This window comes from Parasteatoda tepidariorum, chromosome 2, assembly GCF_982258835.1.
Source record: "Parasteatoda tepidariorum strain Cologne lab strain chromosome 2, Ptep-v5.0, whole genome shotgun sequence".
In the NCBI taxonomy this organism is placed as follows: Eukaryota; Metazoa; Arthropoda; class Arachnida; order Araneae; family Theridiidae; genus Parasteatoda; species Parasteatoda tepidariorum.
In genome coordinates this window covers 43,042,444-43,063,721 of record NC_141756.1, presented here as the reverse complement: position 1 = coordinate 43,063,721, position 21,278 = coordinate 43,042,444, and the positions used below count along the sequence as shown (strand labels likewise).

The window sequence follows — 21,278 nt, the reverse complement described above, 5'->3', positions numbered from 1 at the left end:
AAAATTATATCACCATAATAGATTGGTATTTCTTATTATTATCTTTAATAATTAGATTATAAAATATTGTATGTGTGATAATGACTTTAAAATTCTACGCTTGTAATACGTCAATTTTTCAGCATTATAGATAAACTAAATTCAATTAGTTTGATATCTACTGAAATTTGTACTTTTATTAACAATTAATTGTATGTCATGACAATCTTTAAAAATTAATATAGGATATTTGGCATTTCAGATGTTTAATAAAACTAAAAGCATATTACATTTTTTTCTCAAATTTTTTTCACAAATATTTCTTTTTTTAAAAATATATCACTCAGAAGAAAGACAAAATTATACCACCATAAGAGTGGTGTTTCTTATCATAATCCTTAGTAATTTGATTATAAAAAATATTGTGTGTGTGATATAGACTTTGAAATTCTATGCTTGTATCACAACGAAGTACCGTTCAATTTTGACTATATTAAATTAATACTAAATACTACTTTTCTGATTTACACTAAAACTTTTACTTTCATTATGATTGAATTATGAATGAAATTATGTTTGCGATACGCATCCAATACACAAAATCCATTCAATTATGACTGCAATAATTACACTAAAGGGTTTACTTTCATTAAAAATTAATTCATTAACAAAAAAGTCATTAAATGTCATGACAATCTTTAAATGCAAAGAAGGAAAGTTTGACATTTTAGAGGCTTAATCATACTGTAATTATATCGTATTATATTTTAATAACTGCTTGGCATGTTTTTTTTTAAAACACTGCACGGAAAAAAAGAGGAAATTACATGATCTTAAGAGTGGCATTTGTAATCCTATTTCTTTTATTTTAATTGGAAAATATTATGCGCGTGATATTGACATTTACATTTTATGCTTGCATTACCTTAAAAAAACCATTCAAGTTTGACTAAAATAATTAAACTTTAATTTTTACTTGATGTATTGATTAATTAAAGTAAAAAAAAGTTTATTGCATCTGAATTTTATGCTGTGAAAAAAATGCTGAAATTCACGTTAAGAGGTGTTGAAGATCAAAGTGCTAGTCTTTTCCATATTTAGCTTTTCAAATCAATTATTTACCTTAAAATTTCAGGTAAGAAGAAGTTGAAGGAATAATTAATTAAAAATAAAGTATAGAACGTGTGGTGGAATTTTTACTTAGTTATCTCCGGGAGAAGAAATCGTAAAGCATGTCTCAGCAGGATATATAGTTTCTTTCTATACCTTTACTCATTCTTTCCCTTAGATCATTTCTATTATGTCTTCGAATTGGTTTTTCTAGTTTGAACTGCATATCAAACAAAAATTCCATTATCACGAATTTCTTCAGAAATGCTTGACTAGTATAAATTACAGTGAAAGTTAAATAGTACTGTAAAGAGAACATTTATAAGATTTCCTTAAAATTTTCTCTTGAGTCACTCGAAGCAACCAGTCAAACTTTTCTACTTTATTGTGCTCAAATAATTTCTTTCTAACTGGTTTGATTTAGATTCAAATTATGCATACATTTATTTCGTATTTATGTCTCTTTTGTGATGAATTTATTAAAAATGCCTAAAAATATTGATTTATCATACACTGTTAAAAATTTCTCGGAAAAAGTGGATAACTAATAAATTATTTATTTGGTATTTTACCACATCCAAACGAAACAGTCAAATATTATAAATTAAATGGTATTCAAACTGCTGACAAAAAGCTGCCTATAAACTGCTTTCACCTAATATGGTTAAACAATCAAAATTTTATCTCACCAACTAAACCCCCCCATATTATAGCCGAGAAAACAAATCTGTCAATATTATGACTGGCGAAACGGGAGTTCTGTTATTGAATGTCAGACTGAACATCTCAATATTTCTTGCACTCCCTAATTTTTAACCCGGGGGATTTGGAATATGATACACTTACACATAAACAGCAGCACCATAAAACAGCAAAATCGTCTCCAGCATCCAGTTAAGTTTCCTTTTTACAGTTTTGAAACCATTATGGTTGTAACCATGAATACAAAATTACATGTTTGTTTTTTTATCATACTAGTTGCAAAGGGTTTCAAACCTGTAAAAGTAAAATAAGTTCTTTATCGTAAACATTACACTTAATCGGATAGGCAGACTGCTGCTTGTTTTTTTACGGTAATTTTAGATTGAAAATTCTAACTATGTATGTTAAGTCTTTGTATCTTAGCACTCTTTATAACTCATTGTTTTGTGCTGTGAAAAATGCAACCGTCTGGAAAATCTTGTATTCAAGATAGCTCTAATAATAGTTAGATAAAAAATTTAACAATTTGTCCTTGATTTCCTAAAACAGGATTTATGGTTACCAGAAATATGTTTGATCGTGTTGTCACCATTGTGATTGCAGTCATAACAGTCGTATCGTTATTTGTTTTTATCTCAGTATACAATTGGATGTATACAATTAGAAAGGTTAACTGAAGTAATTTTATGGCGGAATTCCAACTTTCAAATTTACTTGTACCATCCTTCTGAGTTCACTAAAAATGCATAACAAATTAAGTTATATAATATACTTTACCTGATATTCTCTTTTTTGCAGGCAATCAGCTCTATTTTTGTCTTTTTTGTGAAATATTGCACAACAAATAACTGAGTTTATTGCCACGATGCATGCACCAAACACAACAGCTATAATCAGCACTGTTGAGAAAGTAGCTTGCTGCATTGTCATGGCCAGAGTATCAGTATCGTTAGACGTCGTAACTGATTGAAAACTACCATCAGCTGTTGTTACTATCATAAAAGGGGTTGTAGTTATTTGATCAGCAGACTGCTGTGACGATGTGAGAAATGGCGTGGTGCTGTAGAAGAGGGAAATATTTGCATCACCTGCAGGCCGTTCCCGAAATATTCCATCGTAAGAGAGAGGGTTGTCATGGTCTTCCAGTTGGTGATGTCGAGACGATGTTTCGGAAGCTGCAGACTTGTGAAGAGTCGGAATAAGATTTAACCAAAAAGACAAACGATGGGCATGATAATGATTTTTCAGTTTGGGCTTCATTGCTGTCAAACAAAGAAAATTAATATCAAACAAAGAAACTAACAAATTGCAGTGGGAATTTCATTATTAAATTAATAATATACTGATACCAGGTTGCAAATGTAAGCATAACTAATTTAGTAATTTCTATAAAAATCAACGACTCCTTCATTAATTTGAGGTACTAAAACTTAATAAGAATTTTCGAAGACTTAATTTTGTATGGTATAAATGTCAACTGAAGGAAATTTAAAATTTGCAGTTAAATTTTGGTTATTGTTAACTTTATTGCTTCCCCATAATAGCACAATTAAAGTTCCTATCATCTTTATTCAGGTAGGAAAGTATATATTTTGTCGAAGCAAAATAATTCTTAACTTAATTCTAAGCATATTTGAGCTTTTTCTAGAAATTTTACTCTAATGAGGGATTTAATTATCGACTATGCCAACCTTCATCTATCAAGAGGTACCTAGTGATAGAATCAAGTTAACATGTGTTATATACTAGTGAATTGGTCTTTAATATTTGTAGTGGTAGTTACGCCACACTAATAATGAGAAAAAACCTAATAAGCTGATTCGGCAAGATTGTTGGGTTTCAAAAGTATAATAATGAAAATTAATTGATTTGTATAGCTCAATTTTAAAATACTATAACTCGTTTTTGTATAATATTATGATACCATAAGCGATGTCAGGAAATTTTCAAGGAAACTTTTCTGAAGAAGGGGTAAGTTTTTTTTGAAGAAAAACCGTTGTATTCTTGCTTTGGTACTATCGTTCCAAGACTAGGTTAAGAAACTGAATGGAGTTCTCTTGCGAAAAAAAGCATTTGTTTGGGAAGTATTCGATCTTGAGCAATCCAAAATTTACTGGAACAGATATTCCTAAAAGCACTCCTTGATTATTTTTTTCGTTTAACTCTAACATTAAGCTATATGATTTTGAAATATATCTGTTTCGTCAAAACAGGATAACAGATTTTTTTGAAACATATTTTTTTAGAATTTTTTTATATGTAACTAATTCTATACTCTAGGGACTTAGTAGTTGTTTAAACTTATAATCACCTATCAAATATTTTTTTAATGATACAATTATAATATAATGTTTGTAGTTTATGAGAAATTAAACAATTATTTTTTTTTCTGAAAAAATATCTTTCAGAAGGATGAATTTGAGGAATCAGTTCTTGGGTTATTTCAGAAGATTAAGTTGAACCCTGTTATTGGATGAACAAAAATCCGCGCAGATACGTTGTTTTTTTCCCAAAGAAAAGTCAATATGCTTGTCTTTATGATCATATATTTTCTTTTAAAAACTCACATTCCTTGAATATAAATATAGATGCTATAAAAAGGTTAAAATTAGGGTTTAAAAAAGGTTAAAAAATGCAAAAACTAGGATTCATTCTGAATGTATACAGATGTACAGTGGACCTTTTGCAGTCTATAATCACCCCAAATATTTCTAACTAGCAAGAGCTATTGTCAAAAATGTGGGGTCAAGTTATGGTAGAGTTACCATGCGCTACGCAAGAAGACAGCTTACAGTGCCACCTGGCAATGTAATTTGTAGTTACTCTTATCTCAAAAACGGTATGCGATCGCAAACGAAGTTATTCTGTATCATCAATTCGCTAAGAGAAGAAGCCTTCCTTGCAGTAATGTTAAAACGTCTTCCTGACAATTTTTGAATGACAAAAGCTTTTGTCATAAAAGTGGCTCAAGTTATAGTAAAGTTGCCAAGCACTAAACAAGAAGACAGAAGTCAGTTACGAAGTTGTTCTGTATCATCAATTCACTAAGAAAAGACACCTTCCTTGCAGTAATGCTAAAAATGGAAGAGTTGGATTGCATTTTTATCTGGTTTGCAACTTACGAAATTGCAACACTACTTACTGCAGAGTAAAAGAGAAACTGCTACAATCCTGAGCATCTCTAGGCATAACAGTGTTGAATCGTGCATGATTACAATACCCGGTTTCAGTTTCTGCTGGTGCACGCTGTCCTTATAACTTCCGAAATCAAATTAGTTGGCGATTTGGATCGTGCATTATCATTTAGCAAGCACATCAACTCAACTCAACACTCATTGGTATGCGAAAAGGGAAAATTTTAGAATTATGCAAATAAAGATTACACGTCATACCTCTGCGCCAGACACAAGGAAAAAAAAAGAGTTCCACGTGGGGTATGTTGTGATTTTCTACAAAGGAATATTGTGAGTAACTATAAGTTCATTTCCAAAACTCAGATCATTACATCACTAGTTATTCAAGGTGATATTTTTTATTCCGCACTGTTACCTTAAGAAAAAACGAGTTTAGTATTCATTTTACTTTTTAAAGATATTCTTGATACTCGTAGCACTAAAAAAACTTATTATTATTGTCTTCCATTCCAGTATTGCACACAAACTAGTTCTTTTTAAATAAATATATTTAAATGTATTAATACCGATTTATATTTAAGTGTGTAAGATTACATTTAGATATGTACTTAATAATACAATAATAAAAAGTAATGTTTGAATATCAATCATTTAAATAAATACTATCTAATAGGAAAATTGTGCTTAGAGTTCATTTGTTTGGGATTATATTCCACACATTTCTTCCTTTGTAAATGATGAAGGAAAAACTAAAACTAACGCAATCCTGAAAGAATAACAGAATAACTATATTTAAGAAAAAAACTACATAGTAGTTAATGATAAGTAAATATTTATCTATTTGATATTATAAATATTAGTTTGCTATTGTGGCATTTATTGTGAATGAATTGTCTTAATAACTGGAAGTACGTTTCTGACATATTTAAATTTCAATATTACAGTAGTAAAGCTATTTTTATTCCAAATAAGATTAAATTTTTTTAAAAATAACCATATTATGTTTGAAAAATTTTATAATACTCTAAAATAAAACATGTAATTTAACCTGTTTACCTTTCATTAATGCATAAATATTTACTAACTTCGCATTTCGAATACTTATAGGTATTATTCAAGTGAGGCAATATTTAATGTTAATGCCCACAATGAATTAATCTGAAAATTAAATTTCAGTTTCACAAAAAGATATGGAAATTAAATTAGAATTATTTAAAATCAAAAAAATTTCATTTTACGAATCAAACATAAACGAAAAAAGGGTAGCTTCATTTTAATATTAAATTATGACAGACGGCACGTGAATCAAAAACAACGTCAACTAGCTTTTCAGGTGGAAAAGATTCCTCAATTTTTTGTCTGTACGATTCTCCAGGAATGAAATGAATAAATTATTAGGAATATTTGCCTGAACAATTGCGAAACACTTATGAATATTAATATTTTCTTGATGGTTAAGCATTATTGTTGCGGTATTTTCTCCAATTTTTGAACCGACACAGCATATGGTAATGAATACGTAACTTTTGAATATTTATGTTTTATCTTTTTAAATGCAATTTTATGCAGAAAATCAAGAAAATGGTGAAATTATATAAATCTTCAAAGCATTTCTCAACGGATAAAATTTATCAATATCTGAATTAAACTTATTTAGGAATTTTCTTAATTTAATTGTTTACTTGACATAATTTAAAATTTTCTGTCAATAATTGTTACATTTAATGCTAAACAATAAATGCATGCTTCAAATTGATTTATCAAATAAATTCTTTTAAATTTTTTGAAAAACAGAATCGATAAAATTAAAAGAAATATAACAGTTAACTCGCGGTTTTAAAGCAACTGCAAAAAACGATATAATTATTTCGTAAAGTTACGAAAAGGTAAAACAAACCTGTTAATACTATATTTAGTTTATGAAAAATTTAGCGCAGACTAGAAAAAAATAAACATTATATGCTACTCCTTTTATTTTTTTATTATTATTTTTGATTAAATGCCCAGAGGTGAAAAATTAATTGTAGTAATTGTCTTTTGGAGTTCATAGTTTGAATAACAAAAATGTTATAGTGGTTTTTTTCAATGTCTTATTATTTATTTTAGATTTAGTCTTGATTTTATTTGCTTAACTAAAAATCGTTTTTGTTTCTTTTTAGCGTTAACAGTTCTTTTCTAAGTATAAAACCTATTTACCAAGTGCAATGTATTTTTGATGAACGCTATCGTAGAGCGGCCAATTTATTTTTTCATATCTTCCACGTCCTCGCTCTCCTCCTGATTTTCCTTCTTCTTCAAGAGAATTTGGATCCCTAAAATGTAAGCAAATTAATAGTAATTAATAGCAAAACTAAGAATACTAATTGTTTAATTTGTCAACCTTTCCTTAAAAAATATTGAGTTTATGAACATATTTATTTAAGCACTTTATTAATAATAAGTTTTGTCGGAAATTTATTAAGCGGAAACCTGCATAAATAAATTTTATAATATTTTTGTAAATATTTTAAGTAATCTTCCCCCCAAAAAATTCGCATCTTCTGTAAAACATATACTTGCACAGTTTAAGCAGTTAATGAAAAAATGATTACTTTTACTATGGAATATAAATTTAAATGAAATGTGTATGTATATGCATATGTTACAATGCTGCGAGGATCTAAGAATATAGTTATCTTTTAGTAATTGTTATAAATATTTCTAGTATAAAGCAGTTTAAAAGCATTTACTATGTGCATACAACAAAAATATGCGTCTACATATTTTAGGTATTAATTGATTTCCTTTAAGAAAAAAATATATTTTATTAATATATACACTAATTATACTCTTTAAAAAGGACATTTTTGCCATGCCTTTTTTTTCTAAGAAGTCACTATTTTTGACGAGAAGCGCTGTTCAATTTAACAGCATAAACTTGCTTTATGCTTTGAGTGAAAAAATATTTAACAATAATTAAATAAAAATATTAAAATATTAACTTTTTAAAGAGGACATTTTTTCAATGTTTTTTTTTTCTAAGAAATCACTATTTTTGACCAAAAACGCTGTACAATTTAACAGCATAAACTTGTTTTATGCTTTGACCGAAAAATATTTAACAATAATTAAATAAAAATATTGAAATATTAACTAAAATATCGCAATTTGTCTTCCCTGAACCTAAGCAGAAACTAGGAGAGACTTGGTGGTTAAAGGGATGGAGCTATATCTTCCCAATGAGGTGTCGGGTTCGAATCCCAGTGATGGCTGTTTGATACGACATCCGCACCCTCCGTGCATCGCCCACAGAGATGACGCAAATTATTCTCAGTGGTAGACAGATCATGGATTTAAATCCTGCTGCTATCAAGCATACCATGGGATGGTTTCATTTTTTTTTCCTCTCTATATAACGAAAATGCGGATTAGTTCAATCGAAAAACCTGCACGAAGGCAAAGTTGCCCCAATGCTTGATACAGGAGATTCCTTGTCTTCTGTGTTGGGTTCGGAATTATTTGGCTATGGAGTTGTGCATTGATAATCGCTACTCAGAATTTGGTTGACTGTTTAACAACTGTAATACAATAATTAAAAAATAAAACGGAAACTTGGAAATTAAAATGTAACTACTTTTGTGGATACCTTAATAAATACTTATAATTTTATAAAATTAATTTCGAATAAAGGTAAATTTACGAAGTTCATTCAAAATATTAGATATTGACTTCAAAAATAAAAATTCAAAATACAGTACAGAGACCAGAAATGATGTGAACCTAAGGTTATTCTTGCTATGTACAACTTTATTTGTGTAGATAATATGTTGTTTGTGTAGACAATATAAACAGATTTCACGAATTTGAAGCATATATAGCGAATAAGCTTGCTCAGAGACAGTTACTTTTTGTATCTGGTTTCATAACTTAAAATATCGTCTACATTAATTAATTAATGCATTTCAGATAAGGCTATCGAGACATTATTTTTGAGTTATAAGTGAAAATCAGAAAATTCGATAAAAACGCAATTCAGTGTGTTTGATTTTTTAATTGTAATTTTTCAATGAGTAACATAAACAAAACACATAAGTAACAATACGTAACACTACAAAATTCCGAATTCGTTAAAAATAAATATGTTTTTTTTTTTTGAGAAAGTTGTCATTTTTCTATCAGGTATCACAAGTTAAAATATCGCATCCACTAATTAATTAGTGTATTGAAGATATGAACATCAAATAGCATTAATTTTGAATCCAGTTATGTGAAAATCCGATGATTTGACAAACAGTTTGTCAGCGGGTTCGCTTTTTTCAACTGACAGTTTTGATAAAGCAGTGTTTTTGTAAAAATTTTTATCTGCATAATTTCTTTCTCAAAAATTTCTTTATTTCTACAAAAGAGAAGTATATAAAGTATACAAATATAAAGTTTATCTGGCATATGCTGCTCTACATGCACGATACAATAACGTTATTCGCATGTGCATTAAAATTAGAGTTCTAGCATAAGGGGCTTAATTACAATTTGCTAAAAATTTTGTTGGTTGGGAAACTTGGAATGGGAAGCACAGTTCCACCTTGGCCTAGATAATGAAAAAATTTTAAAACGAAGATGGAGATGACTCGTCCATATACTAAGAACAGATGGAAGCAATTCGGCAAGTGTTTCAAGCTTAAGGGTGCCGGACGGAAAAGAGAAAAGGGGGGAGACTGAGACTAAAATGACAAAGATATACATTAAGGAAGATCTTAGTAGAGCAGGACTAATTTTATGGGAAGAAGCACGTTGCCTGGCTGAAGACAGGAGTGTGTGGAGACGAAGACTCGAGGCCTTATGTGCCAGTTCGGCACGACGAAGATAAGTAAGTAAGTTGAATTGTTCTAAGTTTCATTTTCTTGATCATTTTTTTGTGAAATTTTAACAGTTATGATAAGTTTGGCACAAATTAAAGATCAATTTAAACGTCTTAGAAGCTTTTTTGTAATCCTTTGTCTAGGTAATCTATCAAATCCCTGAGCAATTGTTTCATACTTTGCAGTTTTATAAAATATATATAATGCATTGAATTTTATGTAAGTAAATTTTAAAACGAAAATGAAATTTTTTCTCTGTCCTACTTGGTTCGAATAAAAACGAAGTTCTGTGTCATAAATGGATAGAAAAATATTTAATTGCTAGCTATTTTATTAATTTAAAGCGTGAAGTGACTAATATCTTACAGTTGTGTTTGATTTGATATTTAAATATGTTTGGTACATTTTGATGATATCTTATTTATTTTTATTTAAAAAAATAGTGAAAGATAACTTAAACTTCATACAGAAAATATCATAAATAAAAATATTCCTCGAATATATGATGTTTGTAATTTGCATTACCTAAGTAACTATGAGCCAAAAAATATGATTATTTTAGAGAAGAGGGAAATGAAATAGAAATTTCAATTTAATATGTACCTCGTGATGTATCAAATATTTAAATAACTGTTTGCGAAGGAAATTGAGAAACATATTTTTCCAACTAAACATGTTTTTCTTTCTAAAGTAATTAAAGATACTTCGGAAATGTACAGCAGAGACTAAAAACTTTGTTACTTTCATAAAACAAAAATATAGTTTAGTGCTACAAAGTTTATTTAATGTAGCCATTTTCAGAAACAGGATTTAATTTATAAAAGTCAACTTGCACTTTACAGCGTTTTATTTGAACAAGATGCTTTAATATCCTTTAAAATGTTTTGACTGGGCATAAGATTATTTTGTTACTTTACACATGAAGAGATCAAATATTGAATCTAAATAAGATGTAGTAGGGAGAATTTCCTCCAAGTTTCTATTATTGTATCATATTTTCGTAGTTTTCTATATTTGTAGGCTTCATTTTTCAAAAAAAATATAGAAACATGAGATGCTTGGTATTAAAAGATACGCGAATCTGAAGTGCTAACATATTTCAAAAAGACGCGATTATCACAACCATACATGGCTGGCCCTGAATTTGAAAAATGTTGCATTGGATACTTGGATATATCTATAAATATAACAGAAATGACGTAAAAGGATTCTGAAAAGAAACAAATCTCGGTTGTGAAATATTTTTCATAACGGGGATTTGAATGGATTTATGTATGCATCGAAAAGAATACTAAATATGCATTATAGTTTGGATTTTAAAATAACATTTTATCCTTAACAAATATAAGTATTTTAAAATATTATTGATTCATTGTTCATAATATTTTAATATCTTTTGGGAATACACAAAGAACGTCATTAATTAAGGAACTTTCTCGAATGGGTCATAGTAGTAAATTTAAACATTTTGCATTAAACTGCGAGGAAACAATTTATGTACTATCCAAAAGTCTTCAATATAAAAAGATACGCATCACTGAAACACATATCAGTATACGTAACGCATACTAATATCTTATATACTTAAATAATTGTATGCGTATACTAAAATCAAAATAATATTTTTTTCTAAACATGATATAATTATTCTATATTTTTAGAAGAAGAGATAGATATATTTTACTATATCTTTAGAACTACGTGTACATTGTGCAAAATAAAAAAAGGAACCATCCTTAATAACTTTTGTTTGAATGATCGTATTTACATGTAATAGGACTCACTATAAATTATTCAAGATGGTGATCTCAAATATGTTAATTAATTAGTGCAAAGCGATATTTTAATTACAAAATCAGACAAAAAACCTTACTTTCTCAGAATAAACATATCTATTTTTTCGACGGATTAGGATGTCTGGCCCCCCAAAATAAGGGATAAATAATTTTTATAATATGGGTTTTTTTTAAATTCAATTTCTCAAGAACTATTTGACCGATTTTCCACAAATCATGTATTTTGCCATGTAAAATTATATTCCTTCAAATGATGCAAAAATCATTAAAATTTTGTACCTTATCATTAATATTTTTGACTCATATTGAATAAGATAATAAAAATGTAATAATATTCATCAAAAGTTATTTTTTTATAGATTTATCTTTGTATAAACGAGTTTTATGATTGTGTGCAAAATTATTTGATTCTCTTAAAAATTTTTGAGATAAGACAAAATACGCAAAAAAAAAAAAAAAAAAAAAAAAAAAAAAAAAAAAAAAAAAAAAAACATTAATGGGTCCAAACTTTCAACTGCTCTCTTGACCAAACTATTGGTACTATATTTCCCAGGTTGCGATTACCCTCTGTGCAGCGATGAGAAATCCAAATTCATCGAAAAAAAAGGAATTATTCAGAGAAAGTATGTTTTCGAATTTTGTAACTTAAAGTATCTCATGTATTTATTAGTTAGTATAATTAAGGTCATCCCCCCCCCCGAACCATTAAGAGCGTGAGTCCAAGAACGTGAGGATCCGATCTTTAAATAAAAAGGTATTCAGGGTGGCTTGCTTTTATTTCGCACGCTGTACATAATTACAACCATATAATGCCTAAAACTCAAGGCATTATTTTCAACACTAAAAAAATAGGGCAAAAATGAATGATTTTTTGAATAAAATTTATTGTTTATTGCACTTATAAATGTGGTTTCCTTTAAGAAGTCCGCATCGATTCTTAAATTTAAACACGTGTTTTAGAATTTGAAGCTTCTACTTTCTTTTTCGAAGCATCTGAACGGAATATAAAATATTACTTTAAAAATAAGTCTTAAAAATGTTCCTAAGATAGCACTGAGATCGTGCTTTGAAAAATTTCAACAATTCATACTTGAATTTTCCATGTTCAATTTCAAGGAGGTAATTTGCAATTTAAAACTAGTTTCACTGGGATTTGTAGGAAATAAAAATCTATCAAATACGAAAAATACACGGAAATTGAAAAGGAACGAGTTTCAGTAGACATGTTAACTCAGCCCACCGACACCAGCAAAAGCGTGGAATTTTGATTTTGTGTTATCTTTAAACGATGTATCATTTATTTTCAAATTTATTTTCACTTTGACTATACTCGTCGCCATTTGTTTACATTTTTAAATTTACATGCTCAGAAGTTTGGTAAACATTAAAATAAAAACTAAAGAATTGTTTAAGGGACTTAAGAAATTTCACACAAATATAGTACTTCCTTTTATTTCTAGTAAACTCTTCGTCCTTTGTTTACATTTTTAAATTTACACAGTCCGAAATTTTGAAAACATTAAAATTCGTAAGGAATTGCTTAAGAGACTAAATATACATAAATCAAATGCTAAATTTAAATTTGATTGATAAATAGTATGAAAGATTTGATATGATTCTATCTGCTTTGTGATTCTTTTAAAATCTATTAGGGAGCATAAATAAAACAGTAATTTATAATAGCATATTAATACATATTGTACCAAAACAATAGTTTTGCACAATACATTTTGTACCAAAGCAAAATGATTAATAAGGTTGAATCACGATTCAAAAAAGTTGATTTATTAAATGTAGCTGCATAAGATAGCAAGCTTTAATAATATGATTTTAAATTTTGCAAGCATAGAGTTTATATTAATATTTTTATTTTATAAAAAATAGCAAAGTTTCAAAATGTTTTGGGAAATATTACAACACAAATTAAACAAAATCAAATAATCCATTTCGGATACTTCTAAAACTTTTGGACAAAATGACTGAAAGTGGTTGATAATTGCTAAAAGAAAGTACAAAAAATTTCAATAAGAGGTGTACAACTTTGGGCTATTACTTTTTCTGTAAATTCAATGTTTATCAAAAACACTTACAATAGAAAAGGGGCGAATTCATAAGTTAATAATCACATAATCACCATTAAAATTTAAAACTTTTATTAATCAACTACTCTTTATTAATCAATTGCCCTCACCCCCGTATAATCTCTTCATAAAGTGAAAGCAGTTTTAAAATTATATATAAAAAAAATATTACGAAAAACTCATCATACTAGTGCGTGAGAGGTAGTCAAAAATATTCTACACAACTTTTCTTGTATAATGTACTATAAATGTGGAATGCCACTGTACACTGTTGAACATTTCTCGGTAAAAATGATTGAATAGCAATTTATTCAATTTTTATTTAACCATATTCAACCAAAACAGTCAAATAACAATAAAAAAGATAATATACCAAATGTTAAGTGGGAGAAAAAACGCTTATTGATTGCTTATACCTTAGGCTCTTTAACAACATAATTAAATAGTAGCCAACTATGCCCACCTAAAGAAGTCATTTTTTCTGCACAGTTAAGTAGACATAACTTACATAGTGTAGCTCAGAGGGCTAATCAATCAATCTGACGACTGGATGAACAGGGGTTCGAATCTCAGTTTTGATACCACAAAATTTCTTTCATTCTTTCAATTCATGAAAAGTTTCAGGTATCCTGTACTTTAAGTTGGTGGCCCTGGACTGTTAGAATACGAAACTTTCTTTTACGCATAGATGGCGCAGCACCACGTAGCTTCAATGCTCATTTAAATTTAATTTTAATGTTTTTGAAACTAACCAAATTGCTAATGGGTTAAAAACTGCAGAGTTTTGTATTCCCGTATTTTTAACTGTGCCAGTTTCAAACGATATTAAAACAGTAAATATAAACAAAAAACAATTTCCTAACCGCAAACTTTATGGTTAATCAAATGAACAAACTGCTGCCGATTATTGTCCCCTTAATTTTAGAATGAAATTTCTAACAGTGTAAAGATTACACTTTGCAGCATTTTTTTATTTTAAAATTTTTATTTCTAAGCAGTCAAGAAAATAATTATTTCTGTCTGTGAAGAAACATTAAGCGTTGCTAAGTATCAATATAAATATTAATTTTGATAAGCCGGATCAATATTTATTTAATGCAGACACGTTAGTTTGCAGATAACCCCTAAAGGAACATATCCAACACCAAAAGAAATCATAAGCACACCAAAGAATTCTGAAAACATTCCAGTTGTAAAGAGTTATCATATTGCCGACTTAGCACATAAAATTTCAAGATATGACCCAAACATCTCCTATTCCACTCGATAAGCTTAATGGATGATTTCTTTACAGAGAAGAGAGCGTGTTAGCAATAAATTACACCATTCATCAAGATAGTTTTCCTTAATGTCGTTACAGATATTACGACCAGGCGACGAAGAATTATAATTTTCCATGTTTTACGTTTCATTACATGTGATGTTCCTCTTTTATGACCTTCTGCCGACCTCTAGTGTTTAATTAACTTATAGAATATGTTATTTTTTTACTCTCTTTAGAATGATGAAAGTTTAAAAAATGAGTTTTACGCAAAAGATAAGGTGCAAAATGGTGTAGTTAGTTAAGATATAGAGGTTGGCATAATGTGGAACATTAAGGCACCTTAAACATGATGATTATTTACGTAAGGATACATAATTGATGGTAAGTGCTCTCTTTTGAAAGTTTCAAGTTTCAGCGCCATTTGTTTAAAGAGAGGTGGTCGAAGCTGCTTTCATTCGAATCACATGTAGTTTTTTCAAATTAAATTGAGGTATTTTATTACCCCTACGGCGCACTTAGTGATTGCTGGAAGAGTGATAAATGGTTTCTTCATTCTCCGTGTTTTATAGGAAAAGAAATTGTAACGGCTCATGCATCAATTAATTAAAGTTTAATACGTATTCTTTGTAATAAATAACAGATTCCGAGCATCATAAATTTTTAACAACTCATTTTATTCTAGATTTACTGTCGGAAAAATATTTCTTTTGAAGTTTTCGATTGTCATTTATCAGGATTTGTTTGGAAAAAGTTTTTAATAGAAGTTAGGAAAAGTTTTTTCACAACAATCCCTTTGATCCTTTTTATTTAATTGTGACATGCATCTGCTACATTATATTTAAAATAAACATTTTTTTTATTTAAACTTTTGGAATCCTTAATATAATTACTATGTGCGCTTAGTTTTTAACACAATACTTAGTAATTACATTAAAGTGGTACTACTGTAAAAAATGCATATTCAAAGTTTGCAAAACTGTCTTTATTTTTGACGAAACAGTTTCCTAGAAGGTGATGTAAGCAAGCATTTTGAAAAGTGAAGAAATAACTGTCGCCACTTCTTTGAGGAAACGAATTTCGTACAAATTAAAGAAATATTTCGTCATTCCATTTTTTTAAAGTGAAAACACTCTCTTAGAGCCTAATGATGCTAACTTCATAGTAGTCACCATATACGAGGATAAATTTCGCCTGAACTACTCAAGGACAGATAGAACAGAGTGATGAAACTGAATTCGAACCCATGAACTTCCTAGTATGAAGTCAACTCCAAGGTTCTTTTTGGTCTAGACTCTAGTCTTCATTCTAGTTTCATAATTCTAATTAACAATATACCACAATGCACTGCGATGAAGTTTCGAGTAGAAGCATTTATGTCATACAGTTGAGTGTTCGCATTTCGTCACAAATCATGTGATTTCGCGACGAAATGATTCTCAAAACTAACTTAATACTTCTCAAGGATTACTGAAACGTCAAAAGTGAGAATTATATTTCTGAGAATGTCTGTAAATCATTTCTCTTTTACATTATAAAAGTATACTTATGCTATTTTCTGCTTAAACCATTATGCATTGAGTTCATAAATGATAAACAATGATGAACAATGTTCAATATTTTGGACTTAGTTGAATCATATAACATAATTTTAAATGCATGATGCTATGATTAATATGAACGAACATATTGTTCAATTTAAATATTAATGACGATTATAAAAATTTTTTCCTGTATTATGGTTCAATATATACTTATTTTTCAGAGATTTTACCTTATTTAGAAATAAGTAAACTGTAATTAGCATTAGTTAATAAAAATATACAGCATTTGAAACCTCTTGTTCACTGACAAGTACAAAAATTATGATTCGCAATTAAAATAAAAAAATATTCTATTAGAATAATTTTCGAGATTTTAATAATCAAAGGTATAATGTGGATTAAAACAAACTTTTTTTTGTAAATTTAAACTAAGTTTGGATACATTTCCTAGTAAAGCAAAGAGCTTGTAAATAACGTGATTAAACTAGGGAGATTAAGTTCTCATCATTTAAAAAAAATTTCAGAAATAAATCTGGAAATATCGCAATAATTTTGCTGTAACACTAAGCATGTTACATAAAAAAATATATAAGCGTGCAGAAATTAAAATTTTAAAAAAAATTAACGTTTTTGGCAACTATTCTAAAGTTTGCTGATTTAAAGTTTTCTAATTTTCATTTCACCGCAAGGCATACACAATTAAGAAACTGATTAAAATCTTTCATTTTTTATCTTGTGCCTTGAGGAAGCAATTTTGTTCAAAACATTTTCAACGAGTTTTTTTTATATGTAAAAGGATCTCAATACAGCACTTTTTAAAAGGTTATTATCAATTTGCTATCTAGAATCTTCGTCACTTTCTAATTACTGTAGTATAGATTTAGATATAAAGTAGCATTTAATACAATTTATGTTAGACATTAGGCTTTCAATTTCAGTAGGTAATCAGTGACGAATATAAACTGTTTTTAAAATAAACATTTTAATTGTTATATAACTAAAAACAAATTCCTTCAAAAGATTAAACAAAAATTAATTTTCATTTGTTTTTTGACTTAAATCTTAATTTGTTTACTCATTATAAAGTTTTATTTTCTATAACTAGCCACCATCGGCGACCAGCTGATCTGTCTTTATAAATAAAAAACATTTCGAGAACTTTGAGATTTAAAATCATGCACAGTATTTTGAGATTTAAATAATACAAGGGAATAAGTAAGTATAAATTCATATTGTGCAAAAGAAAATGGTTTGAACTTTTGTTTCTTAAATTTTCAGATGTTGGGCATTTCAGGGTATTTTTCAGGCCAATTAATTTTATTTTTTTGTTTTCGTTGATACTAAACGACATTAACTGTTGCAAATTCTGGTATTGTCTTAATATGCGATCCACTTGCGTGGATACTTTATTTGTTGTGATTTATTTTCAGGAACAAAAAGAAAAGCAGCAGTATAGAAACTACAGTGAGTAACTGTATTTAACCTTAAAAAGTATTCAGTGTAGAGGATACCGGGAAGTGATATTTAACCTTAAAATAACAACAGTGCAAGTTAAATCAGGATGTGGCACTTACCCTTTAAAAACTGCGGAAGAAATATCGGGCAATGGCATATTTAACCTAAAAAATGACCAGTGTCAAACAACTTACTCCCTTCCCTTGATTTTTACGATTTTTTTTAGAAAGAATAAGTAACAATTATAATAATAGCCGTATTCTGTACACTAATATTTTTCTTTATTTTCTGTAAAAAGATAAATTAAACTATTCAAATAATAAATGTCTAATTCACAAGTAGATCGCATATTGGAATTATACATACATTTATTTAAGTTAAAAGAAAACACAGATGTGATACAGTAAATAATACATTTTATAGCAAAAAAAAAATATATAAAAAAAAATATTTAATGGTGTTTGTTGCTGTACGCATAAGCAAACTGCAGAATATCTGAATTTTGAACATTGTTTATTTTTGTTTATGTAAAAAAAAAACACTTTTGTTTTGGAATACTGTACGTTACGTTATCTTAGAATAAATATATTGTTTTCATTGATATTTCCTATTATTATTAGTTGATAATCTCCAACAGCGTTGTTGAAGAAGTGAAAGAGAGTATAACCAAATAAATAAGTATTTATGTTAAGAAGTTAAAATTACTATTTACATTTACTTGACACGTTTAGTCGGTAATTAAAATGAACTTTGACTCGTCAACCAGTTCTATTAAACTTTCTTAAGCCTAGTTGGAAAATACATTTTCAATATAAAGTTTTATTTTCTTAGTATTTAAATCGAGAAGGGGAGACATTACTGATATTAGACTTAAATAAGAGTATTCAAATACCTAGTTTACGCTTGGGTATTACGTATGCCGTTAGTGCTAAGCGTCTAATCTTCTTATTATCGGTGATAAGAACCTTGTGTTGACAATTGCTTTTTCGAGTTGTCACTCGCACGAATATTAAAAATTTGTAAGAGCAAATATGAATTTCGCAATACATTGTTAAAAGTATATCACAATATTTTAACAAATGAGATAATTAATAATATATTTACATTAGCCAATACCGAAATAAAAATTAGCAACATTCACAAAAATATTGTTTCCAGTAATTATCGTTATGTATAATATTCACGATATTATGTATTATTCACTATGTATTTAACGGCAGACCTATGTGTATTATCGGCATCTAGTCCTGTGAAATATAAAGCCTGACGTTGTTCTCCATGTTGGTTAGCTTTTGTTCGTGGTCTCCATAACCAAAAAGAACAGAATTTTTTATAAAAGGCTTGTTATATTTTCATTTCAAGAATAATAATATATCTTTATCTTTAATATATCTTTATCTTTATAATATATCACAAGAGCTGTTATCCTCATCAATTCTAGAGCTAGCTACCGTTTCTAACAATAACAGGGCATATTGGATTGCCGTTATCTTAGAAACCTAGTATCACTTGAGAGATCTATAGTACTCCAGTGCGCTTCTACCAACTGTGTAGTTCCAGGCAACGAGAAAGCCGACTTCCTGTCTAAAAAGGTTGCTTTAATTACGCAAAAAATTAAAATTAAAAATCTTATTAAAATATCTATTAAAGCCAGTGCTCAGGTAGATCTTTACAACTGTGTTTCTCAAAACTCCTGAAAAAATGACATCCCTTATTTGTGTAATGGCCCAAGGCGTACAGCAATGGCTGAATTCCGCCTAGCCATCGGGCATGCCTGCCTAAGAAACCATCTTTATAGACTCAAAATTGTTCATTCTCTGATATGCACTCTGTGCAGCTCTGGAGAGGCCATGGACTCCGCATATCTACTCCACTCTCCTGCTCAGGGCAAGACTTTTCTCACCGAGTGTTATTGGGTGGCTAGAGATATGTTAGATTAATGAACACTGTTTCAGCCTTTTTTTGTACTCTGTGCTCTTTCTTTTCACTTGTTTTCTGCTGTAACTGTTCATAATCTGCTATTAGAAATAAAAAAAGAGAATAATAATATTAAATTTAAAGCTTAAATTTTGAATTCAAATGACATTTTAAGAACTAATTATCATCAATCATTGGTATATAAACACATTATATTATTAGAATCTGAAAACTTTTAAAGCCTTCAAATTGAAATGCTGTTTGAATGAATAAGAATAAGAATATTACTGTTAAAAATTACTGACGATTTATAGTATTTAGCCGATTTTCTATAACTTATGTTATCCTGCACGCCTTTACTTTTGCATTTAGACTGTGAGCTTAGAGAGCTTTAAGAATATATAATTATCTCCAGTGGTTTCATCGGATCTTAATTTTTAAATTAAAAGAAAAACGTTTTCCAAAGCAGTGCGGGTTTTAATCTACAATAATTGTCTTCATCAATGAAATTTCGTATCTTGATAATGCATCCGAATTACACTAGGAGGAAGATTACTTGCAAAAAAATTTGCTAGTTTCAGAAAGCCATTAAAATTGTCTAACTGCAGAATAAAAACACGACTCAAATCGGTGTTTTCGTTCTCGAGTTATTGGCAAACATACATCTAGATAGACTTTTGCTTAGTGAGAGATCTGCTGAAACAATGAATTTTACTTCCCTCACGTTTGTAAAATAATATTAGTTCCGATTCCGGTCAGAAATGATACTTCTCCTTATTTTAAAATGCCTGTAAATAAGAGAACTAATTATTAAACGAAAAAAAAAACAGCTTTTATTTTCTTATATTTATTTTGCCTATAAGCTATGAAAACCTCAATTGATACCAAAGAGATAAAAACAAAACACTTCTACGACATAGTCATACAGTTCCGACGAAAACCAAATAACAACTTGTGTGTCCAAACTCCTTGAGAAATTGCGCAAAAGAAAATACAAGTAAGCGCCGTGGCGTGTCGAAAAAATAGCCAAGAGGGAAATAATCGATTTTTGTCGCCTTTTACGATTAAGGGCGGCAGGCCATAGCAAAAAGGATCTTACAATCTGAAAATAATGTCTTCGTATAGTACGCCTTTTTTTCCTCCAATCCTTCGTTCCCTAATTTTTTCAACTTTACTTTCATTCTGTTAACTTTTTTTTTCGTGGAGCTTATTGATTACCGATATCTCGAACGGCAAAAATATTGATCATGCATCCCTTGGATTCCTCAACCATGCCTTTAGCTTTAGGTAAGAAATATAAAAAAAACATCAGAAAAAAGGGAGTAAAATTCGATTGCTATATCCTGTTTTCCGGATTTATATTCCCCGATGATGGTGTCGATCTCAGACATTTTTAAGAAACCTACCAATTCAGATTTTAAAGAGTTCCCGAGACAGAACTGTATTTTTTTTAATTCAACC

General features: G+C 28.9%; 1 protein-coding gene across 3 annotated transcripts in view; it reads right to left on the bottom strand.

The window, feature by feature from the left end:
* Window positions 1–21,278, bottom strand: part of LOC107438596 (neuroligin-1) — a 193,902-nt gene that overhangs the window by 12,940 nt on the left and 159,684 nt on the right. For all 3 annotated transcript variants that reach the window (XM_087157250.1, XM_043053825.3, XM_043053821.3), the window contains exons 5-6: window positions 7,122–7,237; window positions 2,569–3,053 (exon numbers count right to left, since the gene is read on the bottom strand). In XM_087157250.1, the coding sequence (XP_087013376.1) occupies window positions 2,569–3,053; window positions 7,122–7,237 (601 nt within the window). The remainder of the gene's footprint in view (window positions 1–2,568; window positions 3,054–7,121; window positions 7,238–21,278) is intronic.